Below are 24,767 nucleotides of genomic sequence, written 5' to 3'. Positions count from 1 at the left end.
TCTTTTCAGTTGACAATATTTATCTTTGACTCAGGGCACAATAGGAAACCGAAAGGGGAGGGACCTCACCTCTCTATAGCTACAGGTCACCAAATGAGACACACCCTTAGCTTGAATAAAATCACAGATTTCTCTGTGTTCAAACATTCTTGGAAACTATTGGTTTAATGTAGACAACTCAACAAAATATACAACAAAGGTCTATTTGTTGCAAGATATTTTAATGCAGATATGTTACATATTATGGGCTCTATCTTATCCCTGGCGCAAAGCAGCACACAGCACAATTGTCACTGCTAGTTTCAAACCGACACAGTTGTCATTTTCCCATCCAGCACCCATGTTGTGTAAATAGCAAATGTGCCTGCATCCACCCGTGCAGCCCTGACCATGTTGTCATAAAACCAACACCATACAAAAATAAAATACCAAGAATGTATACCAACACAAATTCCTATCACTTAATCAATAACATACACTTAACACATCCCATAAACCAGCAATGTTTGCCTCTCCCTTCCTCATCTTAATGGTGTGCTCCTGTATGATGCGCCAAACCAGACAAAAATGGGGCTAAATTTGAATGTGCTCTTTAGAAAATAAAGTACTTTGCAAGAAAAATCACTTTTCCTAGTGCATGAGAGAGGTTGAAGATGGACTAACCGTGTATGTGACTTCACTCACGGTGCGAGAAATGTCTTTTACCACAAGAGTAATTGTAATCTATCAGAAATATTCGTACAGCGAGTGTAAAAAAACAGCTAGACCAGTAACTGTGTAACAGGTACAATTTGTGCTGATTAAGAACACATTTTTGCTTCAAACACATTGTCACAAAGCATACTGGGAAACTAGGCTAACCCGGATGTTAGCATCGCCCTGGTTCCCTCGACAAAAAGCCTATTGGAAATTGGATTTTGGAATCTTACTGAATATAATCCCACTCTGTTTTTAACACACGTAAGCGCTGTATAATTAAATTGTGGGATATTTAATTATGTATTATATGTTGTCGAATAAAACTTTTTAATATCTTCAGCCTGTGGTAACCACACACCTTATTTCACACATTTCACTGAAAACCAATTTAAAAAACCCATAGACTTTGAGACGAGGGAACCATCTGTGCAGAAATGCTAACTGATTTCTGGGTTTTAGGATTACAGACTACACCACTCTTACAGTATTCCTCTGGTAGAGTCATTAATATGTGCTGTAAGCCCAAGTGCTGTACAGCTTTGATTATCCATTTAGCCACATTTGGCTGCTGCTAACAGATTAGTGGTTGTGATACAGACTATTAACAGAGGGTGTGCAATGATTTTGCAGCCGATTGATGTTGAAGCTGTTTTGGGAAATTACATGGTTGTACATGGTAGCTGAGCTGTATAACTATTTTTAATAATGTTTAAGGGCAAGGGATTCATTAACTCTAGCTATGGGATTCCTTATCAAGATAAATGACATTTAAGAATGAAAAAACGGAATTTTGAGCCTTTTTGCAGAAATTATATTTCAGAAAATGCTTGGCCAGACCACTTTTCAGAATGGGAAATGGATTGAGACAATGGTGCATGGATTTTTCTTTCTTTATTGTTCTTCAGATCATGTGAAAAAAAGGAAATGGAAAAACTAGCCATGCGGAACTAGAGGGTCAGTCAATGGCCAATGCCTTTGTCATCCTGGAACTGTCTACACTCTCTGGCCACATGAGGCTGGGCATTGTCCTGCACCAGGAGGAACCCAGGGCCCACTGCAGCAGTGTAAGGTCTGACAGTTGCTCTGAGGATTTCATCCCGGTACCTAACAGCAGTCAGGGTACCGTTGGCTATGACATGGAGGTCTGTGCGACCGTCCAAAGGATATGCCTCCTCAGACCATCACTGACCCACCACCAAACCGGTCATGCTGGATGATGTTACAGGCAGCATAATGTTCACCACAGCGTCTCCAGACTCACGCCTGTCACATGTGTTTAGTGTGAACCTGTTCTCATCTGTGAAGAGAACAGGGCACCAATGGCGGACCTGTCAATTCTGGTGTTCTCTCGTGAATGCCAGTCGAGCTGCGCGGTGCTGGGCTGTGAGCACAGGTCCCACTAGAGGACCTCGGGCCCTCATGCCACCCTCATGGAGTCTGTTTCTGACAGTTTGCTCATAAACATGCACACCAGTAGCCTCCTGGAGGTCATTTTGTAGTGCTCTGGCAGTTCTCCTCCTGTACCTCCTCGCACAAAGGAGCAGATACCAGTCCTGCTACTGGGTTAATGTCCTTCTACTGCCCTGTCCAGCTCTCCAATGTAACGGTCGGTCTCCTGGTATCTTGCGACCACAAGTATTGATGTGCCATCCTGGAGGAGCTGGACTACCTGTGCTACCTGATTGGGCTGCAGGTACCGCCTCATGCTACCAGTAGTGACAAGGACACTAGCAGAACACAAAACTAGAGAAGAATCAGTCAGGAAGGACCAGGAGAGAGCAATTGTCTGTGGCCACCACATGTAAAACCACTCCCTCTTTGGGGGTTGTCTTGCTTTTGCCTCTCCATTGCACCTGTTGTCTTTCATTTGCACCAAAGCAGGTGAAACTGAACTGACTTGTGCTTCCTAAATGGACAGATTGATATCCTTGAAGTTGAACTGACTTGGTATTATACTGTGACCATAAAGTGATCCCTTCATGTTTTTGAGCAGTGTATATCAAATTCAGTCTTTGGTACAAAAAAAATCTGTGTACCATTGTCTCAATTTGTTTCTCACTCTGAAACGATTTGTCACTCAATTGAAAGGTCTCTTGTAAATCAAGAGTCAATCCGCCTTGTGTGTTAGCCCTTGCTCTCTTGCCATGTGTTAGTTTCTTGTTCACGCAATTAACCTCTCCTAACCTCAATGTCAACTCTGTCTCTAGCACACCATCATCTTCTCTCATCCACAAGATCACAATTTTTCTAGCACGGTACCCAAGTGCCAACATCTGACTCTTATAATTTAAGCCAATGCAGTACCAAGTACCAAAAACTGCAGTTCCTCGAATGGCCACTTGAGGTTGGCTCCAAAAGCAAGTCAACTACAATAACAGCTTGGTACAAGAAGCTCATTTAGGTGCTGAAATCCACTGTAATGTAGGATAACTCTTATTTGACTGCTGAATGGAGGAGAAATTAAACATTAACATTACTTTACTTCATGAATGTACAGAGAGGAGATGGGAAAAGAAAAGAAACTGCAGGATAACAGAGCGAAATGAGTATTATACGTAGGCTTGCTTCCGCTCCACCCACACTCAACCTCTTTGCCCATTTTTGATTAGCTAGGAGTTAGGTGGAGTCAGGTGCTGCCAAGATGGCAACGGCCAGTACCACCCACCTCAAGCTTCATTCTGTCTCATGAGAAACCTGTGGGTGACGTCATAGAGGCTCTGACCACTATTTTTTACAGTCAATGGCAGAAACTCATTCTCTCTCGCACACGGTCAACCTCTCTCTCACAGTTCTCACCCAGCTTTTGTCAGATTTGGCGCTTCATACTCTTGGAGCTCTAATGCAGGGGCCTGAGCCTTTTTTCACTCTTCACCTCAAATCATCAGGGTCTTCATCGCACCTGATGGTCCTTACCCATCTCCACATCCCAGCCCATCAGTGGACCTGCCAGCATCAGGGAACCATACAGCCTGTGCTCCTGAGGAACAAGCTGGAGCACTCAGGCTGGACCACCTATCATCCTGGATCCTGGATTACCTCACCAACCATCCACAGTACACGAGGGCATGGGACTGTGAGTCTGACATGGTCGTCTGCAGCACAGGGGCCCTGTCTTGGCTGCTCTTCTCTTCACCCTCTGCACTTCAGGCTTCATGTACATCACTGCCAACTGCTACCTGCAGAAGTTCTCTGACGACCACTTCCAGATCAAAGCAGGGAAGACCAAAGAGCTGGTGATTATTGGCCTTGGCTGATAATTGGGCCGATATTCTGCTTTTTCCGATCATCAGGATCAGTGATTTTTCTGTCAAATTGCCAATAAAATAAACAAATTTAAAAATGTGCTACTTTGCTTTGATGTAGCATCCTGTCACACAATGTCCTGCCAGCAACACAATCTGATCGGTAACACATCATAATTAATAGCCCGTAAACACTGAATAATCTAAATTGGCAAAGTAACTAGTAACTAAATGTATCCAATGAATGTAGTGCAGAGGAAGTATAAAGTAGCAGAACATGGAAAAACGTCAGTAAAGTACCTCAAAGTTATACATAAGAACAGTACTTGAGTAAATTGTATTTAGGTTTATTACATCACTGGTTGTTGGAAATTTTGAGACAAAGATTTTAATTTTAACTGCAGACGAATATTGGTCCCAAATATCGGTTTTCAGACTCCTTTCTTTCTATTCTAATAATTGGTATCAGCCCTGAAAAAGCAACATCAGTCAACCCCTACTATGGACATTGAGATAGTGACCTCTTACAAGTACCTGGTTGTTTACTTGAACAATAAAATAGATTGGGCAGACAATACTAATTGGGGACACTCCTGATGACATTTTTTGACTTGTGTGGCATCAGCCATTTTCTATGGAGTGGTCTGCTGGGGCAGCAACATCACGACTGCTGACAGGAAGACAAACTGATTAAGAAGGCCAGCTCTGTCCTGGGATCCCGCCTTGACCCAGTGCAGGTGGTGGTAAAAAGGAGGATGTTAGCTAAACTATCATCCCTGATGTAGAAAGACTCCCAACCCATGCAGGACACTGACAGCACTAGGCAGCTCCTTCAGTGACAGGCTGCTTCACCCTGAGTGTGTGAATGAGGTCTTTACTTCCTGCTGCTGTTAGACAGTTCAACCAGTACTGCTCACTGTAGACCACACACACCAAAACTGACTTTCAACTGTGCAATTTCAGCATCCCAGTGTGCAATCTGCATACCTATGTGCAATGGTGTAAATATTTTTTAACTGTTGAGTATTTTTCTTATTTAAATTGTTTATATCATTCTTACTGCTTTAATTTTTATTTTGTACGTCTTACTTTATTTCTCATTCTTATTATACTAATGTATTAATGGTCTATTGATGCTTCTCTATTTTTGCTATCCCCTTTGCAACTGTTGTAGGACTAATAAAGGATTGGCTTATCTTTGTACAAAGGCATGATGGCCAGCCCCCATGTGCTTCCATCTGGAACAAAAACACCAAGGAAAATTAACAAATGTCTAAGGTGCAATATGTAAGAATTTTAGTTTAAAACATTAAAAAATCATCAACAGAATGTGATGAAATAATGTTTCTGAACTATTTTGATGTTACGCCAAAATGGTCTATGTATTTGTGTTGCAGAGATATCTATTGACTGGATTTATAAACAGAATTAGTTGATTAGTTAGCGTCAGTTAGCTGTTACTCTGGTGATATGCTGCCCCTATTTTTTGGGATAATGAATTCAACAGTTGGACAATTCTTACATATTTCACCTTTTAACTAAATAACAATTCAAAATCACTGTGTCTGTGACCTACTGCTCTGTATCAATTTTCCCCAAATGGAACCCAGTGAACCATTTAAAAGTAATTGAAGCCCTGGTCTACATTACACAAAGACTAAATTTCATTTTTGACATATTATCCTACCTTTCCGGAACACTTTTTTCTCCCAGTCATTTCGGTATGCTGTGAGAATAAAGTTGCAGACACTTGAAACTGATTTGAGTTTGATAAACTATCACAACGAATATCATGCCTGCTTTACCTGTCAAACTTATATTGTCATACTGCAGTTCACAGTTTCAGCTGCAATACCATTCAAGTAATGTTAAGTCTGAAATAAACAGACATGCTGTTAAAGTGACAGATTACCCAACTGGAGCAATTCCTAGTAGTAGCTTTAGCCAGTCAGTATTTTGTGCAACATCACCCCATTAATCATCCACAAGGCAAATCTTGCATCTTAGATTCAAACCATGATCCCTTCTGAAAGCCTCAGGACATGAGCAGCCGCTTTGAGCCCCGTTTATGCACCATGTAAGCATGATCAGAATCACCTTATGATTACATTTTGATACTTTTTACTACATTTTTCAGGACAGGTCCTCAAGGTAATAAAGCAGGACCTTCCTAAATAAGTATATGGCCACTTGGTGGCAATGGAACAAGCTGAAGAAAAAACACTGAGTTAAATATTCGCATTTACACATCAAGCAGACACAAAGCAACATCAAGCAATGTTAGCATTCATTTAGAGCCATGTTTGTTTCAATTTGATGAATTCAAATCTGTTACTCTCCTTTTAGAGTAAAAATCTTTAGCTCTTTAGCCGCTTAATACTCCACTATGTTCACTTTGTGTTTGGTGCTCGGCAGGTAGTGTAAAAAAACAAGGCTGAAGGTAACTGTCGAGTTAATGATCATTTTCTGAGGGTTTGTCACCATGAGTCACTCCTATCACATGTGATCCGTTGTTAATAAAAAAATTAGTAGATTTAAAGGGGCAGTATGGAAGAATTTGAGTTGAAAACATTCAAAAATGTACTAATACTATCGACAGAATGTGAAGAAATAGCAGATTTGGCATTATGATGTCTATGTATTGCGTTGCAGAAAAATCTATTAAAGTTAGCATGCTAACCAGCTAGATTCAGCCCAGTCCACAGCTCTTGTGCTAGAGGTGTAAACACTTAGACTCCCTTGGTCCCTGAGCCCCCTGTCTGTTTTGAGAATGAAATTGACAGGTGGCCAATTCTGACATGTTGCACCTTTAAGGTCTTTATCATGTTACATGACGTTATGCTGTAGTAGTGTATATCCTTACATTACAAAGGTACAGTCAAACAAATTACCCCACTGTCAACCTGAGGCTATTGCCCGGGGATCTGGGGAAGTTAATTATTTCACGCAGTGGGCAATCCATCCTTGGATCAGACTGAAAGGAGAGATGACTACATACATTTTAGTATTTATTCTTCACTGCAGATATTAAGTTGTCTCATCTTTTTATCCACTTTTCATCCAAATTTCTTAGGTGAAAAGAAATGAGATGTTTTCTTTAGCTCTTATACAGTAACACTTAGTGAGGACTGCAAAAGTATGCATAACCACCTGGTATCATACCCGTATGTAATATACACACATTTATAAGTTGAATCACTGTTCAAAACTTTAATTCACATTAAATCTGCTCTCATGATGCTTCATAGTATATACAGAAAGGTGCATCACCAGTACAAGGACAGTGTACATACAGTATGCAACAATGTCAATGTGTAAGATAGTACATAAAGTGGTAGCATAAATAAGTATAATCCACACTACTGTCACATATCAAACATGGTCTGAAACTGGATGATGGAGCCTGCATCAGTTGAGTTTTGGTCATAGCTGAGACATGCTTTCCTGTACGCCACATCAGCTGCGATCCAGTTACATATGTACAGCCTGGTTAGGAGTGGACCTCCATTCACAGAGCACTGCATTTTGTTTTAATCAATTTTACTTCATCAGTCAACATGTCCGTCACTCTGCAGAGCACAGCAGGAAAAGCACAAACACCCATCTTTTATCTTTAAATAGAATTCTTGAGTAAAACTGTAGATTTTTTTTAAACGGATGACATGCAGCTGAATATACTGGGAATCTGTGGTGCTTTGTCTGAGGAGTAAATAAGGTTAAGTCAGCCCTAAATCAAAAATACATATTTTTCCTCTGACCTGCAGTGTTGTTCACCCATCTAGATTGTTTAGTGCGAGTTGCAGAGTTGCCTTCTTTTGAATTTAGTGAACTAGATAGCACTCAGCTTGGGGTGCACAAAGCGCCAAGAAATTATATATTTCAAAAACTCAACAGCAATGAGTCTTTCCAGAAGTCATAAACCATTCGCTGAAGATAATCCATCATGTAGGAACTGTTTTCTTTCAACCGGTTTGTAATTGCAATGTTACTATACAGACTGTGGTCAACTGCATAAGTATAATTGGGAAATAAGACCAGCAAATAACTCTGTCAAAGGGAAAATAAACAGCCAGACAACATTTCATGGCCTCTCTATGACCATCTCTTCAAAGCTCCTAATATACTGAATGCTGCGTTCCTGAGATGCCTCATAGTCAGAAAGTCTATGCTGCTGGGGAAAGTGCAACTTTGACTGCATTTCCTGTTGGAATGACAAGCATGGAGTCAACTCTGCAGTGATCTGAACATGACATTATAACTGGTACCTTTATATGTTTTAGCTAATTCATGATAAATCACAGGTCATCATTTTCCACAGCACTCCAAACTGCCTTGGGTTTTTTTAATAGGCAGCTATCGTTACAACAGGATGAAAATCATATCTTTAAATGCTGATGAAGGTTCCCAGTGTATCTTTATATAATGTATCTAAGACCTGAAGCACTTCAATAGAAGCCAACCAATATATTTTTTTCTGGGCTGATACTGATATCAATTAATAGACCAATAGGAACCAATACATTTGCAGTTATAGTTAAAATAAAATATAAAATATTCAAATATTTAAGTTAAAATTAATGCTTGAAAAAAGTTGCAGTTATGTTAGGTACATGAATGTGATTTGCAGTAAAAGGGTAAAAACAGGCAAAGACATGAAAATACATGGGTTTAGTTGAATTGTGTTATCAGCACTGCAACTCCTTAAATATGTATTTAGAGGGGTTGCAGACAGTTCCTCCCAGTCCATGCTAATTATGTTGCTTGACAGATTATAAAATGTGTTTTAGCTTTTAAAACAAAGAACAGAAACTTTAATTAGGCTGATTCAATGATGCAAGCTGTGGTTCCTTATCTCAACCTGGTGAGGTGTCATCACTACACAACATGGACCATTTAAGTATGTTACCAGTGTTTTTGCATATTTTAGTTCATTTGACAAATTACACAGTTTACATTACTGCTGCTGACTATTTTCCTGAGCATCTTTTTTGCTTTTGAATGATTTCCAGGTGATCATGATTGTAGAGGCTCGAAACTTAAGTAATCCATTATTGCTTCATTTCTAATTTTGTAGGGTGGCAATGCAGTGTAAAAGAGCAGGTGGATGAGACATTTTGTGCAAAAAGCAAAGATAGAGAGGAAAAAAAAGATAATTGTTTGAGTCCCTTAATCTGCAACATTTGCCAATATATATTTACACATTTAAAGTATATGTTTATGTAAAGTCAGTACCTTTGAGCTTTTTTCAACTGCAACCCTACTTGCATGTCCACACAACAAATCTGCCAAAAATAAAAGCAAACATGTTGTTCATTGTGACGGATAACAGACCTCAAAGTTTATTTTCATACAAGAATGAAATCAATAGAAACCAACAGGTGCCTGGAAAATAGGAAAGTAGGGAAATAGAAAATTCTACCATCCTAAAACATGCTTTGAAAAATGCTCAGCAGTGAAGTAATGCATACTGAGTTTGATTTGTAATAAAAGGCTAAAACATGCAGAAACTCTGGTAATGCCCTTTAAACTCCATTAATACTACAGCATGTCTCCTTATTGATGAAGAGTTAAAAAGAAATCTAAAATGTGAACTTGGGAGTTATCAGTCCATGTTACATATGTCAGTTGGCACAACACTGATCTTGCTTTAAACTGATGAAACAAGAGCAGCATTTTCAATTTGGCCAATTCAATAATCCATGTTACTTTGAGTTTTGCAGAGCTGCAGTACAAATGCTGCACCCTGGTCCAGCAGCTGGTAGTTTCTGACTCATGACAGGAACACAGCATCAGGCCTGCTTGTACTTCAGTGATGAAACTAAACTAAAAAAAAAAGTTTTGTTGGGGTGGGAAACCGCTCAGACCCCACAATCAGCCTGCAGTGCCCATTAGTGGGTATGTGACCCTCCGGTGTTTGGGGGCACTGTGGTACCCCCACCCCCTCTCTGTCCATGGCCTCTCCTGCCGTGGCCCAGGATACAGTGAGCACTGCCGCACCCCTCATCATCATCGTCTCCCTCGCTTTCAGAGGAGGACTCTCCGAACTGTCGGGGCTTCTCATAAATACAGCAGCCTGAAACACAAGACACAGGATTAAGACTGATCCACATGATCTGCCTCTACAGCTAATGCCTTCACTGGCACATGGCCGATCACACAGAGACACTGTGCCAAGAACGCTTCACCTGGCCGGCACTCCTCTTCTGCGCATTACATTTTTCATGCGCTTTTTATGTTCAAATATGTCCAACTTTACAGCACAAGGCGCGGTAGTCGTACCATGTTTCCCATTAATTAAGTATGATGGCCACCATTCCATGCCGTTTTTTACAAAACAAGCTTTTCCGAGGCGTTTTTAAAGCGACTGCACCTGTGAGTTCAGTCTGTTTGTGCATGAATATGAAAGAAGATTAAGCCCATATGAAAAGGAAACAATTGATATTAATAAAATTCTGGGGAAAAATGTCATTTGGATAAAATCATTTTTAGATTCTAAAAACTTTTTCATGTGATACAACACCTTTAATTATTTTCATGATAGTTAGCTTACTCTGAAATGCCATCATTTGGCATGTCAATTATATGACATATATTCTAGGGCAGTTTTTATTATTTTATGCAAAATGAAATCATTTAAGATTTCTTCTGTGTACACAGGCTTTAACACACAGTAAATATGTGTATAATAACACACACATTGGGCAGTTGTTTAGGCAGCACTGTGCCACAGTGATTAGCACTGTCACCACAAAGCACGATGGTCCTGGGTTCATTTTCTGATTGGGGCAGGACTCTCTCTATGGAGTTCACATGTTCTCTCAGTGCTTGCTTGGGTTTTCTCCCGGTGCTGTGGTTTCCCTCACCATCAAAACATGTACTGTATATTAGGGCACTGGCAAAGAACTGGTCCGCTGGGAGCTGTACAGTGGCTGCCCACTGCTCCAAAGGAATATTGTATGTTTCTATGTTGTACTCACTATGACTGTATGCTTCTAATGGATAGAAAGAGTGTCAGTGTTCCAGGCATATATGAACCACACTCAGTCTTTACCTATATTCAAATAGAATGACAGAATATCCATCATTCTGAGTTTTGCCATAAGGTCAGTCAGTCAACCTGTGGGCTACACCTGAGCCTTTTTTCTTTACCCAATATTTATTGTCATTTCAGAGAATCTTCACCATAAAAGCTGCACAAGCATTAGCACTCTGAACATGGATGTACAGACAACCATCACTTGATTGATTTGATACTAAAGAAAACACCTTCATGTGATTTACATGCGACTATTATCTGTATTATACATCATTTCATGCCATATTCTGATTGGTTGATTTGCAGTGGGGTGTGGCAGCAGTTAGACTGTGAGAATTCGCTCCTAAATTTTGATACTAAATTTTGATGTAGGCTGTCTTTTGTGTCGAAAGCACAAAAAATGTTGGTGAACGTATCTCACAGTGAGTGAGTTTAAGACAGATGATCTAATATTGTCAAACTTCCATCTGAAAGCCCAAAATCACACAACGTATAGGGGGATAAAAGTGTGGATAAAAATGAATGACAACCTCTAGAATAACAGCATTTTCACCAGCATTCAAAAGCAACATAGAAAAGTAACTACTGCATTAATTAGATTTTAGTGTGTGCTGATAAATAAAACTCACACTTTGAAGACCTCCTTCCCAGGTGCTCATTGTCGACAGTGTCACTGGACCACTCTACCTTCTTCTCAGTCTTCCTCTTCCTCAGCTTGATTGTCAGGCTTCGTCCCTCCTGTAACATATGAGAGGTCTGCTGTGAGATACTGGGCATATTGGTTTACTATGCCATCACACAGCAGGATAGTCCTGGCTCCAAGCCCAATAAGAGCTGTCCCTTGGATTTTTTCTGTGCTGTTCATGTTCTTGTTTTCAAGTTCTTTCCACGTCCACATGGCTGTGTGAATGTTACAATTACCTGCCACTTAAAGTGAACATGGGTCCCAGGAAATTAAAAAGGAAAGGATGATGGAAGGCATAACTTACAATTGTAAAATGTATTGAATAGGGATGTAAATGCTGAATCATGTGGATAACCTGTGGTAAAAATATATTTGGAATTAAAAATGTTTGTGACAAATAATGCCAGGTCCTGCTAGTGTATTGCTAGCCTGGAAGCTTGATCATGGAAAGGAAAAAACAGAACACTACTGTGATGGAGTTCAGCACCTGGAAAATCTACAGCATGCATATGCTAGAGTTATCATGTAATTGTGAATGTATCATAGAGCTGGATTGGGTGGCGCTTGCTTCCACTTTTGCCCAGTGGCCACTTGCGGTATTGCAGCGAAACGTTCCTCTGCCGTCTATTAAGTATTTATCCAATGGACCGCCATTATGAGAGAAATCTGTAAAACTGTTGACGCGACACCTCGAACTGCAAACAAAGTCGATTACGAATTTTCTATTTTGAACGTTAGATTCATGGAGGTTTCATAGTTGTAAAACTTTCTTCAACCCCTAAAAAGTTAATTAAAATTCAAAATTTAAAAAAAATGTGCTGGCAGGAACTCGAGGGCGGAGCCAGCAGGAGAATCACTACTGTGCATATTCAGAAAGTGTTTAAGATGTGACTGAATGAATGAGGAAATGAACCATTGTGTACGACAGCAGGCTACACAGGAAGGAAGGAGTAAGAGAGAAACTCTGTAGCCCCATTTACACTACCTTTCCGCCTCACCGGAATAAAAGGTGGAATGGGGGGACAGTTTCGTTCTGCCTCTGATCTGCCAGTGGGGGTAGTAACAGAGCTGTAACAGAGGCGAGGCGACGTCTGTGTGTAAGGGAATGCTGGCAGCGAGGGACAAGGGTGGGACGTTCTGAAGTGTGAACAAACAAAGGTGGTGTAGAGGCGAGCCTTCGTTGTGCCGCTGTTGCGGGATCTCTGTCTGAAAAGGGCTTTTGTTGTAGAAAACCTGCCAACGAGCAAGCTAGGTTCACTGAGTATGTTACCACAGTAACTGAGTCAGAGTTTAAGTTACCTCGCTTTCTGGAACAGCAAACCCAGATTTTATCTCATCTCAGGCTTAACAAACACAGAATTCTCACTAAACCCGCTTTCCAAACCAGGGCCCTCAGAGTAAACCTGGAAGCTAAAAAAGATATTTGGCAGAGCAGCGAACTCCAGCACTAACAAATGAGACAGGCTGACCAACACACACTGCTGAACTTACACGACTTAAACTCTGATGTGAAGTAGATAACTTGCTCAGTCTGTTCCGTCTTAAAACACCCAGCACCCTTCAACATCTTGGACAGTAATGACATCCCCGAAGCTAACAGTGCAGCAGGGAGGCTGCTCTCCACAGCTGGAGATATGACATTAATAACAACACAGCGGAGGACTCCATCTCCACCCTCCTCTCGCTTTGGAATTCTCAAACAGGCAGCAGACTGTGACATTAGCTTTCAAATGTGGAAACCAGTTCACTTTTTGAAATAAAAAAAGGCTGATGACCATTTATCTGTCTGCCTGTTATGTTCATATTGTATTTCAGTGAAGAACACCAGAGCACAAACCAGGACTTCAACATTGATTTTTAGATGAAACCTGTTATTCTGGTCTGAAAGTCTAATATCTGTTTTCACCATCTTTTCAAGCGTGTAAAATCAATGTCCCACTAAACACAAATTAGTGTAATTATTTTGATAATTTGTTCATTGTAGGTTGACCAACAGACAATAATGATTAATGTAAAAATGTATCCAAAGTCATATTGCACTAGCAGGTGAAATGTGGTCTACACAATTACAGTACATATTTAATTTTGCATCAAAAATGTCATGAATATGGAACTTTATGAGGTGCCGATAAATAAGCATATCATTCCAAGCCCAATTTTTAAGATGCTTTTTTAAACTAGAGTCACAGTGGGGAAGCTCAGTTGGAAACTCACTCTCTCTCTCTCTCTCTCTCTCACATATATATATATATATATATATATATATATATATATATATATATATATATATATATATATATATATATATATATATATATATATACATATTACAATATTACAAGCGGTTTCTCCAAATTCAACACAAAATGCCACTTTTAATGACTACTGCAGTCTCAAAATTATTCAACCCCTTCATGACAAGCATCTTTAGTACTTAGTAGAGCAGCCTGTTGCTGTTATGACCTGCTGCAAACGTGATGCATAGCTAGACACCAGCTTCTGGCAGCGTTCCTGAGGAATCTTAGTCCATTCCTCATGGGCAAAGGCCTTCAGTTCACTAATATTCTTGGGTTTACATGCTGCAACCGCCTTTTTCAAATCCCACCAGAGATTTTCAATGGGGTTCAAGTCAGGCGACTGTGATGGCCACTTTAGTATCTTCCAGGACTTCTTCTGAAACCAAGCCTTGGTGGACTTGGAGGTATGCTTGGGATCATTGTCCTGTTGGAAGGTCCAATGACGCCCAAGCTTCAGCTTCCTCACAGACGGCATGACATTTTCTCCCAGGATTTCCTGATACTTGATTGAATCCATCTTGCCCTCCACACGCTGCAGGTTTCCAGTGCCAGAGGAAGTGCAGCAGCCCCAGAGCATCACTGAGCCACCGCCATGCTTCACTGTAGGCAGGGTGTTCTTTTCAGCGTATGCTTCTGCTTCATTCTTCCTCCTCCAGACATACCGCTGATCCATAGGTCCAAAAAGTTCCAGGTTTGTTTCATGGTGTGTTCTTATGAGGAATTCTATTCAGGGGGTTGAATATTTTTGAGACTGCAGTAGTCATTGAAAGTAGGATTTAGTGTTGAATTTGGATAAAATCCTTGTAATATTAGTTTTATTTAACTATTTAAACTGTTCTTGTGTAATTTGTTTATTGCAAACACCTGAAAAATTTTAAATTTGGCCAATAAACCTAAAATGCAATGGGGGTTGAATAATTTTGATTGCTGTGGCTCAGGGGTAGAGCCAGCGTCTTGTTATCGTAAGGTCGCTGGTTCGATTCCCCTGATCTGCATGTCAAAGTGTCCCTGAGCAAGATACTGAACCCCAAAATTGCTCCTGATGTGCTGGTTGGCACCTTGCATGGCAGTCACCGCCATCAGTGTATGAATTACTGTAAGTCGCTTTGGACATAAGTGTCTGGTAAATGCAACTGTATCTCTCTCTCTCTCTCTCTCTCTCTCTATATATATATATATATATATATATATATATATATATATATATATATATATATATATATATATATATATATATATATACCACTTTCATTCTTTGGAAAGCCAAAAACAAAAAGCATTTGAACAAAAGATTCTGACACCATGAGCATTATTGTACTCCTTCTCATACAGCCCCCATTCCTCTGCGATCAGTCTCTGTTTCAGATGTTGGAACCTGGCCGCAGGGATTTGCTCCCGTTCAGCCACCAGAGCATTAGTGAGGCCCAGCACTGATGCTGGCCAATAAGGCCTGGCTTGCAGTCGGACCTTCAGTTCATCTCAAAGGTTTTGGATGGGGTTGAGGTCAGGGATCTTTGTAGACAAATACGTTCTTCCACGGCATAAAAACTGGGACAGCTATCTGTCGACGGACCTGGTTTTGCATGGTTTGTTGATCATTCCAGTAACGTCCCCAGCAGGAGAGCTGAGTTTAATACCTATTATCTCCCTTCATCCAATGGAGTTACTGTTAATGCATACCATGACATGAAAACACACCATCCCATATTGCACACACCGAGATATATGGTTGCTGATGTATCAATAGTACTTAGCTGTCACCCAAATATGCACTGTCATTTAACGTAACTTAGTGATACAAACAGATGAGGCCTTGTGAAGCTTCCTGAGGCAGGGCTAAGAGTCATGTTATATTTCAGGCTGACAACATGAAAGCTATCTACAAGTAGCGCGGCCTCACATGAGCTGGAAACAATTGACGCTAAGCGGCTTTGTGCTCTGCAGTACCACCGATTGTCAAAACAGTCCAAACGTGTCCACGACCAGCCCTCCATCACTCACCTGCTGGGGCGGCGGCGGTGTGCTCGTCTCAACAGTCTCCGTTATCGTCTCACTCGATGTCCCGGGAACCTCCGCCATACCTGGAGCTGCTTTGCTAACGCTACCGTTAACGTTAGCTAGCTTTAAGATGTAAAAGAACCAGAGTCGACCGTCAGTGTCTCTAATATAACGTTATGATAACGACGATGACTGACCCTGGTTCTTTAAATCACAAACTGTGAAGGTTGAAGATCCGATGACTATGAGGCGTTGAGCACTTCGGTAAGAACCAACACAAAGTCAAGTTGAAAATGAGTTAGCCCGAATGATAACGGATGTTTAATGTTGTCACGTCTAAATGACCATCAGCTAGCTGTGTTCATCATGGTGTCGCACAACAAACATAAAAACCATGACAAACCACTGCGTTATACAATAATTTTATGTATGTAATGAAACAGCACTTAGGATATTAATATAACATCTGGGGAGGACATCGTTTCCAATTGTTTTATTTTTAAATGAAGACAGGATCCTTCGTTTGTTTTACAGTGCAGCTTGACAGTGGTGTTGCGGGGAAGATATTTCCAGACGGACAGCGATTATTTCCTGTTGTCCGTGAAGTTTTATCAGTCCGTCAGCAAACGGCATCCGAATCGAATCTAACAGAAATATGAAATGGCATTATTATTGCGAGTTCATACATTGATTCAATGTTTACATATGAGTGGGAACATTGTAAAATTGGACCTGGGTTTGCTTTGCTCTCGGTGCAACGTTACTGGATGGACAGAAAGTAACTTTAGCAGGTTGAAATGTGGCCTGTCTTCGTAGATAAACTTATTTCGCGGGTAGATAAATTGTATGATAGCTTATCGGAATCAACAACCAGCATTTAACTGTAGTTCAGTTCGCTGGCATTGAGAATGTGGAGGGCATGTCGGGTCCCGAGGCTGGCAGTGAGTGGAGCTGTCAGACTGTGTTCGAGCAAACCACCCAAACCTTCACCCTCGTCTTCATCCCAGTCACACTCCGTTCCACGGACCCAAGCGGAGAAACAGAGGCGTAGACGAGAGCGGGAGAAGGTCATACTGTCAAGTCAACGCAGTGTAAGTAGGAAATAACCATACAACAAAAAACTACTACTACTAATAATAATAACTGCTGTGAACGGATCCATCCGAAGCAAAACATATGCCTTTGTACATACAGCTTGGGTCTGACAGTGTGACGCTGTACTGATGTCAAAGCTGGTGTATCACGGAGCAAAACCTGGCGTTAATGATCAATCATATGATGATGTTGGGTTAGTCCTTTACACATACATTTAGGTAAGAAAAATGGGTAATCCAGCAAATGAATGTTGCACTTCCATAAAGGTGGGGGTCTTACAACATGCTGGTGAAAGGTCAGAATGGTCAAAATCATTGCAGCAGAGGTGGAAAGTTGCTGGTATGGAAGAAGCACCAAAAATAATGTTGATGAAAAAGACTGTGTACTTAAATGCCCAATTCTGTTCAGGGGGATGACTGGACCATAGAACATCTGACTGGTGTGTTCATTTAAACACGAGGTTCCAAGAGCCATTTAACCATTTAATGAATATAAATGTTGATCAGATGTATCTATGGATTATAGAATGGGGAGATGATTTTCTGTACAATACAAAAACATAAATCAATATATTGCCATACATACATAACCAAGAGTATTACAAAAAGTGCACTTGAACAAAGGTAGCTTATGTTAAGGATTCTTTCGAGCCTTCACTGTGATTCTTTAATCAAGAACACAAGGTCATTACTGTTTAACACAACGATTGTGTCATTATACACAATATAATACACAGTATACTTTACTTAGAGGTTTAAGATTCACACAGGTAAGGTAAGTAGAGGTAGGTATCAAACAACTCTAAATAATACATCACTGTCACACTGGTGGGAAGGCTTATCCACATTCTAAAATTTGGATGCATATAAACATAACTCAAAGGATATAAACCGTAAGCTATCTGGAGCAAATTAGCAGAATAGGTTCGAAACAAACTTACTAGTGTGTCAGTATGGACTTGATCAAAGGGACCTGCAACACCTGGAACACCTAGCCTGACCTCATTTTCATTGAACTCCTCCCATGTGGGCAGTCTTTGAATCTTTGCACCCACTCTGAGTCACACAGGCTTAAGATTCTTTAACATATGTAATAACTAAATATTTACAGAGTGATCACAAACTGTCATTGAGAACAATGTCTTAATGCTTGTAACTGAAAAAAGAAAAAGAAAAAGCAGTTAAGGTTTGCATTAGCCCCATGTAGGACTGTCTTGGCCAAAGGCTGGCTTACAAGAACTCATAGAAAATCTTAGGGATGGCTGTAAAACTGAAAAAACCCTGACCATAACGCAAAAATGTCGCCTTTGTTGTCAGTCTTAAGGCCCTGGACCAGGACTCGAGCCATAATCTGAGTTCTGTGGGGGTCTTTAAAATAACTAATGTTAGGGGCCTGACGGAAACATGCATAATGCATACATGCATTTTTGCCATGCAAAAGATGATCGAAAACTAGTGAGATGAGAACTTTGTTAACAATCCAAACATCAAGCCATTGCAACAATACAAGACATATAACTTAGCAAGCCAGTTAATATTATTTACTCTTAAACATAAACATTTTTAGCTCGGTGTATGTCTGTAGCTTTTATTAGCGAAGCTACCCTTGTCTCTCGCTCAGTCACTGTCTCTTTTTCTCTTCTTAGCATTATCCTTCGATGTTCTCTTCGGTCTCTTCACCTCTGTCATGATGTCTGTAGAGTCTGCTGAGCCTGGTTCTGTTGCACACTCATCCAGCTCTGGTTCTGGTGCCTATTCTGGCCCGAGATCTGAGAACCACTCCTCTCAACGTTTCAAAGCTGCTACGATTGCAGTGCAAACACATACACCTGCCGGCCGTCCTCTGAGCAATTACAGGTTGCCTTCAGGAAACTCCCTTGAGTTTGAGGCAGCGCAGCCAGAGGACATCAGAGGGAAAACCAGAAAACATTCAGTTTATTGGTCCAGAAGCCTGCTCCGGACCAGTTAATTGAATGGTCTGAAAAGTATGGTTTAGACCTGCTCTGCATAAAAAGTGTCATGAGATACCTTTTATTGTGATTTGGCGGTACATAAATAAAAGATTGACTGTACTCTACGTGGATAAAATAACCATGCATGGATATCTGTTTGCATAATGCAGCAGATTGAATACATGACAAATCAACACTTCACCACATTGATACAAAAATAGTATGTAATTTAAAACAGTCTGTCCTAACACACCCAGTGATATTAAAGTGGTAGTTACTGTGGAATAAATGGTGTAGCAAAAACTTTGATAGTTGACCAAACCCTGTTTGAATGTTGAATTTTTTTGTTTACAGACTGCTGAAGATGAGGCAGTGAAATGGAGTGAGAAGCAGAAGATAGAGTACACTGCTAAAACACCTCCTGGGGAAAAAAAAGGTGACACTTCCTGTCACTGCTGTTGGACTTTTGTAGCACCAGCCTGTGTATTTCTTCAGACTTAACAAAGTGTTTTTTTTCCTTGCAGACACCACCTTGCTGTTCCCGTCCTCGTACAGTCCAGAGTATGTGGAGTCAAGCTGGTATCAGTGGTGGGAGAAAGAGGGATTCTTCAGTCCAGAGCAATCCGTGAGGATTTTAGAACAGAGCAACACATCCAACTGTAACAATTTCTTAAATATGTTGTTATCATTAATAAACGACAATAATGACCTTTACATACAAAGTTATTCAAAAACAACTTTCACTTCATTTTAATACACCCTCTCATGTTTATATATATAAATGTATATATATATGTGTGTATATATATGTATATATGTATATATATGTGTGTATATATATATGTATATATATGTATGTATATATATGTGTATATATATATGTGTATCTTACGGGTGTGTTGATGTGAGATCAAAATGAAGGTAGAGTTCAAAGATGGGTGTGATGCAAGTAGGGGGCTGGAAGTAGGGGATAGAAAGAAGGGAAGAAGCTATTGGCCTCCCACTTTACAACCCACATTTGTTATAAGTTGTGGATCACTGCATCCCAGTTCCAGTAATTCCCGTCCACTCTAGCCTAGATAGTATTGCTTTCACCTTGTGGATGTGTCTGTCTGAATGTGTGTGTGTGTGTAATCAAGGTAAAATGTGGTCCTGGAGACACCAATTGTAGCAGGAACTACAACTGAGATGACTACTGAGTATTCATGAGTTGGAACATGAAACTGTTGATGGGTGTTGCGGCTAGTGTAATCACATCACAAGATAGTCTGTAGTTTATTGCGGAATTCATAGTGATCAAAATGATTAATTTGCTGGCTTGGGTTGCATCCTGGTGAGAACCTCTCTTGGGTGTTGTGTGTGCATGTGTGTGTGTTTGCTTCGTGGGCATGTAAGCCAGTATATAGAATATATCTTACATTTGTCCATGCTGTCACACTGGTAGTGACGCCAAAACATTTTTGACCTGTTGAGGCATGGAGAACACGTCTAAAGGTGTGCTATGGTATCTGGCACAAAGACATTAGCAGCAGAACCTTTAACTCCTGTAAGCTGTAAGGTGGGGCCTATGTGGATCGGACTTTCTTGTCCTGAACATCCCACAGATGCTTGATTGGATTGAGATCTTAGGAATTTGGAGGCCAAGTCAGCACCTTGAACTTGTTGTTGCCACTGCCATGAAGAGGTGAACATGGTCTGCAACAACGTTTGTGTACTGTAGGTGGTACGTTTGAAAGTAGCATTGACATGAATGGCAGGACCCAAGGTTTCCCAGCACAACATTGCCCAGAGCATCACACTGCCTCTGCCGCCTTGCTGTCTTCCCATAGTGCATGCTGGTGCCATCTCTTTCCCAGGTAAATGACACACATTCAAAAAGAAAATGTGACTCATCAAACCAAGCCACCTTCTACCATTGGTGCATGGTCCATTTCTGAAGCTCAGGTACCAATTGTGACCAGTCTAAGCAAGCAAGCCGCGTACCTGAACAAAAGCCTGTTGCCGGTTTACTGGTTGGCCTTCCTCAGACCACTTTTGGTAGGTATTAACCACTGCATACCTTTAATTACCCCCGGGACCTGCAGTTTTGGAGATGTTGTGACCCAATCATTGTGCCATTGCATTTTGGCCCTCGTCAAAGTTGCTCAAATCCTTGGGCTTCGTATGATGTTAATATGGGATGTGACAGTCACTGACTATTAAATGTAGCAGTAGATTTGAAATGCCTTGGGGTTCTGTTAGAAGAGTTGCCCATTGTTAAATTTGTTCACAATTAAGGAATCACATTGCCCCCAGAAGGCAGTTCAGAATTCTATTAATCCCTTACAAAGTGATAAATGAATTAGCTTAGGGCTGGGCGATATGGCAAAAACTACTGATATGTTTTTTTATATTGATCGATGTCTACAATTATCACGATATACAGTATATTTAACAATAATAATGTTGAATTGACAGTTTTAAGAGTATTTTCCTTAGGACAGAACCCAAAACAAACCAGAAAGTTAATTATGGTTTATAAAATACAGAATGAATAGGTGACAAACATCAACAGAACCAACCAACCAAATGGCTTTATGTTAAACACTGAATAAATAAAATTATAAATATGTACAACAAATTGCTTGTTTCAAATGTGTCTCAAACATTTTAAAGGTACTAGTATAGTGAACTGAACAGTGATTAAAAAAATAAAATGAAAAGGTAAATGTTGAGGATGATTATGCTACTGTATTCTTTGAATATTGCACATTCTTGAGCTTGCAGGTAGTTGTTCAGTTCAGCTTTAATGCCTCCTGTTCTGTAAGACCTGATGTGGTTTGGACGTGGACCAGACCACACCGTGCTTATAGGCATCATATCTTTAGCGATACAGTAAGTAACTGTGCTGGTTATGTCTTTGTGTCACTTCGGTTTCTTTTCATATGGGGTAATGTCTGAAAAAGCAGCGGCACCTGTTGGTTGTCAAACTGAAGTTTGACTAGTAGAAGCAGTGGGGCTGGGCTGTTGGCTACTTGAGGGGAGGCTGACACTAGCATGCTAGCGCAAACTCACGCTTTCGGAGTACTGTTTGAGACGGTACCTTTTGAGATGATGGAAAAGGTTGGTGGTGTTTCCAGTTCTGCTGAGGACTGGTCACAGACACATTTTGAACCTAATGGTGGTCTGTCCTTTGTCAGACTTCAGGTAGCCAAACTATTTCCAAATAACCAAAGTGGTATGACCTTTCTTCGGTACAATTTCTTCGTCTTTGTTGTGTTGTTATGAGTGGGAGGGGCCAGAAACATGTATCAACCACATGCATTTGTTTCTCTGCTGTGCGATTGGCTGTTGATGTAGTGTTTTCTAGGTAGAGGAAAACAGACTCAAAAATAACTATCGATAATAAACGTCATAAATTTATCATCATTATCATGAAAAAATTTATCATGAAAATGATCGAGATCGTTTAATCGCCCAGCCCTAAATTAGCTTTAAGCTATATCTCTGATCTATTATGGTTTTGGTCACACTATGTAACTTTCAAAGTTGCCAGATCGCTGCACAACTTTCTGTCTTATAACTGTGAGCCATGTCTTTTAACAGTTCACGCATCATTCATGGCAGCACGCACCAATCTCCGAGTGGAAGATCAGGGCTAAGATCCTGTAGTGGGAACTTGGCATAAGCCCATACAGAACAGGCAGTAAACTTTGATAGGCAAAAAAGCTCTTCTCACAGTTACTAAGTCTAGATTGCAACCAATGATGAATGTGCATTTGCTGTCAGGGCATTTTGGCTAAACTACCTAAACTGTGAAATTAATTACTGTTACAGTACAGTACTTGTCTATTTTCTTTCAAACATGAGCTTAAAATACTTTAAAACTTGCTTTTAATTAACTAATTTCTGTAATTTATCCAGTCTGCCTGCTACTATATAATGCCATAACTGTCTCATGTCATTTGTTAAAGGAACTATGTTATAAAAGGTGCTAAACAAATAAAGTTCTTAATATTACTTTTATGTATTGAAATATGTCACATTTACATGTTTTTGACTGTAGAAAGGGAAGACTAAGACTCTCACCTGCTGTCAAACTCTAAAATGTCATCCTGTTATGTCCATCAGGAGAGGTTATCTCACTCTGTGGATCAGACCTTCTCTCTGTGTATTCCCCCACCAAACGTCACTGGTACACTTCACCTGGGCCATGCTCTGACTGTCGCTGTAGAAGACGCTCTGGTTCGATGGTAACTGTCACCAAAATGTACAGCATGTAGTGTGAAGTATTTGTTGTGGATAGTTAAGAATTGAGTCATATTGAGAAGGCTTATCTGTTGATGGAGCAGTGATATATAGATTTGTAATCCACCAGGAGAAGGATGCAAGGCCACAGAGTACTGTGGGTCCCGGGATGTGACCATGCAGGTATTGCAACACAGGTAAGTTCTTCTCTTCCTCCTCTTTCATGATGATTTAGGATAGAAAGAATAGGCTCACATTTTGTCAATTAGCTCTTAAAACCATCTTAACATGCCAATATGCAAGTTAGAGGAGTTGTCATTAGCTGTAAATGTTCAGACTCAGAAAAGATCCCTTCCTAGTGCAAGTCCAGTGTACGTGATGGGAGACAAAATCCACAGTCCGTGTTTGTTCGATAACTTTTGAATATGCCCAGTTGCTTTCAGTATGACGACGGTGGATTTGTTCTCCAACATCACATACATTGGAACTGTGAGGAGATCTTTTTGCAGCAAGAATGATTACAGTCACCAATAACAAGTCTGCGTTACCAATTCTCATTTTTTTAAAAATGTCCTTGGAGCCACTAAACATTTTTCAGTTGATATCACATGTTGAGTAGCACTCCGTATAAAGAGTAAACGGAACCAATAGATCCCCATTTGCTGAACAGCTTTCTCATTCAGTCATTTCTGTGTACGTCAGACCGTGGTGGAGAGGAGACTGCTGAGGGCACATGGGAAGTGCAGACAGGACTTTACCAGGCAGGAGTTTCTACAGGAGGTGTGGAAATGGAAGAATGAGTGAGTCATCACATTCAGATCCTCCCTTTTCATCTACTGTTTGGTCTATACACCGTTTGTTTCACTGAGTGTTTTTGTCACTGTGTGTCCAAGGAAAGGAGAAGAGATCTACCACCAGCTGAGGAGGCTCGGAGCGTCTCTGGACTGGAGTAGAGCGTGTTTTACAATGGATCCAGTAAGACGCCAGTCAGATATTTTTGTCATGTGTTTAACCACCTGAAAATATCTATTTAAAACCGGTGTGTGTAGAATTTTAATGTCATTATTTCTAGTTATTCTGGATAAGTTTGAAACAAAAAGCCCCATAGTTGAGTCATTGATTGATGCGGCTGCAGCTTCAAAGTTTGAGAAACTTGTTTTTTAAACAAAGTGCTGATAAGTCAATTGTTTTATCACTGGTTGTTCAAATTTTTGACACAGAGTTTCATTCTTCCTGCAAATGAATATCGGTACCAAATATCAGTTTACAGTCTCCTTTATTTCTGATAATCGGTATCGGCCCTGAAAAAGCTGTAAGAATTGACCCCAAGTAAATAGAAAGTCGTTTCACAACAACAGAAAATACAGGAAAGAAGTATAATTTCTTAAATTCTTCATCTGTTTTAAGAATAAAGTCAGAGGCAGGTAACCTTAGCTTGTTCAAACCTGAGACCAAAACAGAAAATAATGTGTGTTATGTATCAAGAATATCAGAATAGACTAACGAATAGTTACCTGACACATCACAATGTATGGCA

General features: G+C 40.3%; 2 protein-coding genes across 4 annotated transcripts in view; one reads left to right on the top strand and one right to left on the bottom strand.

Moving 5' to 3' along the window:
• Positions 1 to 7,136: 7,136 nt before the first annotated feature.
• ppp1r11 (protein phosphatase 1, regulatory (inhibitor) subunit 11) lies at positions 7,137 to 16,255 on the bottom strand. The gene is made up of 4 exons (XM_073463630.1): positions 16,177 to 16,255; positions 15,961 to 16,080; positions 11,607 to 11,715; positions 7,137 to 10,014 (listed from the first exon to the last, which is right to left on the bottom strand). Exons 2-4 carry the CDS (start codon positions 16,036 to 16,038, stop codon positions 9,830 to 9,832), a joined length of 372 nt encoding a protein of 123 aa, XP_073319731.1. The 5' UTR covers positions 16,039 to 16,080; positions 16,177 to 16,255; the 3' UTR covers positions 7,137 to 9,829.
• A 334-nt stretch (positions 16,256 to 16,589) lies between these two features.
• vars2 (valyl-tRNA synthetase 2, mitochondrial) overlaps positions 16,590 to 24,767 on the top strand; it is a 44,853-nt gene continuing 36,675 nt past the window's right edge. The window contains exons 1-7 of one of the 3 annotated variants that reach the window (XM_073463627.1): positions 16,590 to 17,048; positions 19,358 to 19,439; positions 19,528 to 19,628; positions 23,114 to 23,235; positions 23,361 to 23,427; positions 23,933 to 24,030; positions 24,124 to 24,205. In XM_073463627.1, the coding sequence (XP_073319728.1) occupies positions 16,866 to 17,048; positions 19,358 to 19,439; positions 19,528 to 19,628; positions 23,114 to 23,235; positions 23,361 to 23,427; positions 23,933 to 24,030; positions 24,124 to 24,205 (735 nt within the window). In that variant the 5' untranslated portion in view covers positions 16,590 to 16,865. Of the gene's footprint in view, positions 17,049 to 19,357; positions 19,440 to 19,527; positions 19,629 to 20,780; positions 21,041 to 23,113; positions 23,236 to 23,360; positions 23,428 to 23,932; positions 24,031 to 24,123; positions 24,206 to 24,767 lie in introns of those variants that run through there. The other 2 variants (XM_073463628.1, XM_073463629.1) reach the window with 2 other exon arrangements.

The sequence above is a fragment of the Pagrus major genome, chromosome 3 (genome assembly GCF_040436345.1).
Source record: "Pagrus major chromosome 3, Pma_NU_1.0".
Taxonomy (NCBI): domain Eukaryota; kingdom Metazoa; phylum Chordata; class Actinopteri; order Spariformes; family Sparidae; genus Pagrus; species Pagrus major.
This window is presented reverse-complemented; position numbering and strand designations above follow the sequence as displayed.

Coding starts and splice junctions, on each gene's coding strand:
- ppp1r11 (XM_073463630.1), bottom strand. CDS start 16,038: ATGGCGGAGGTTCCCGGGACATCGAGTGAGACGATAACGGAGACTGTT. Junction 11,716..15,960: donor CACCGCCGCCGCCCCAGCAG/GTGAGTGATGGA, acceptor CATATGTTACAG/GAGGGACGAAGCCTGACAAT. Junction 10,015..11,606: donor GGGAAGGAGGTCTTCAAAGT/GTGAGTTTTATT, acceptor CTTGTGTTTCAG/GCTGCTGTATTTATGAGAAG.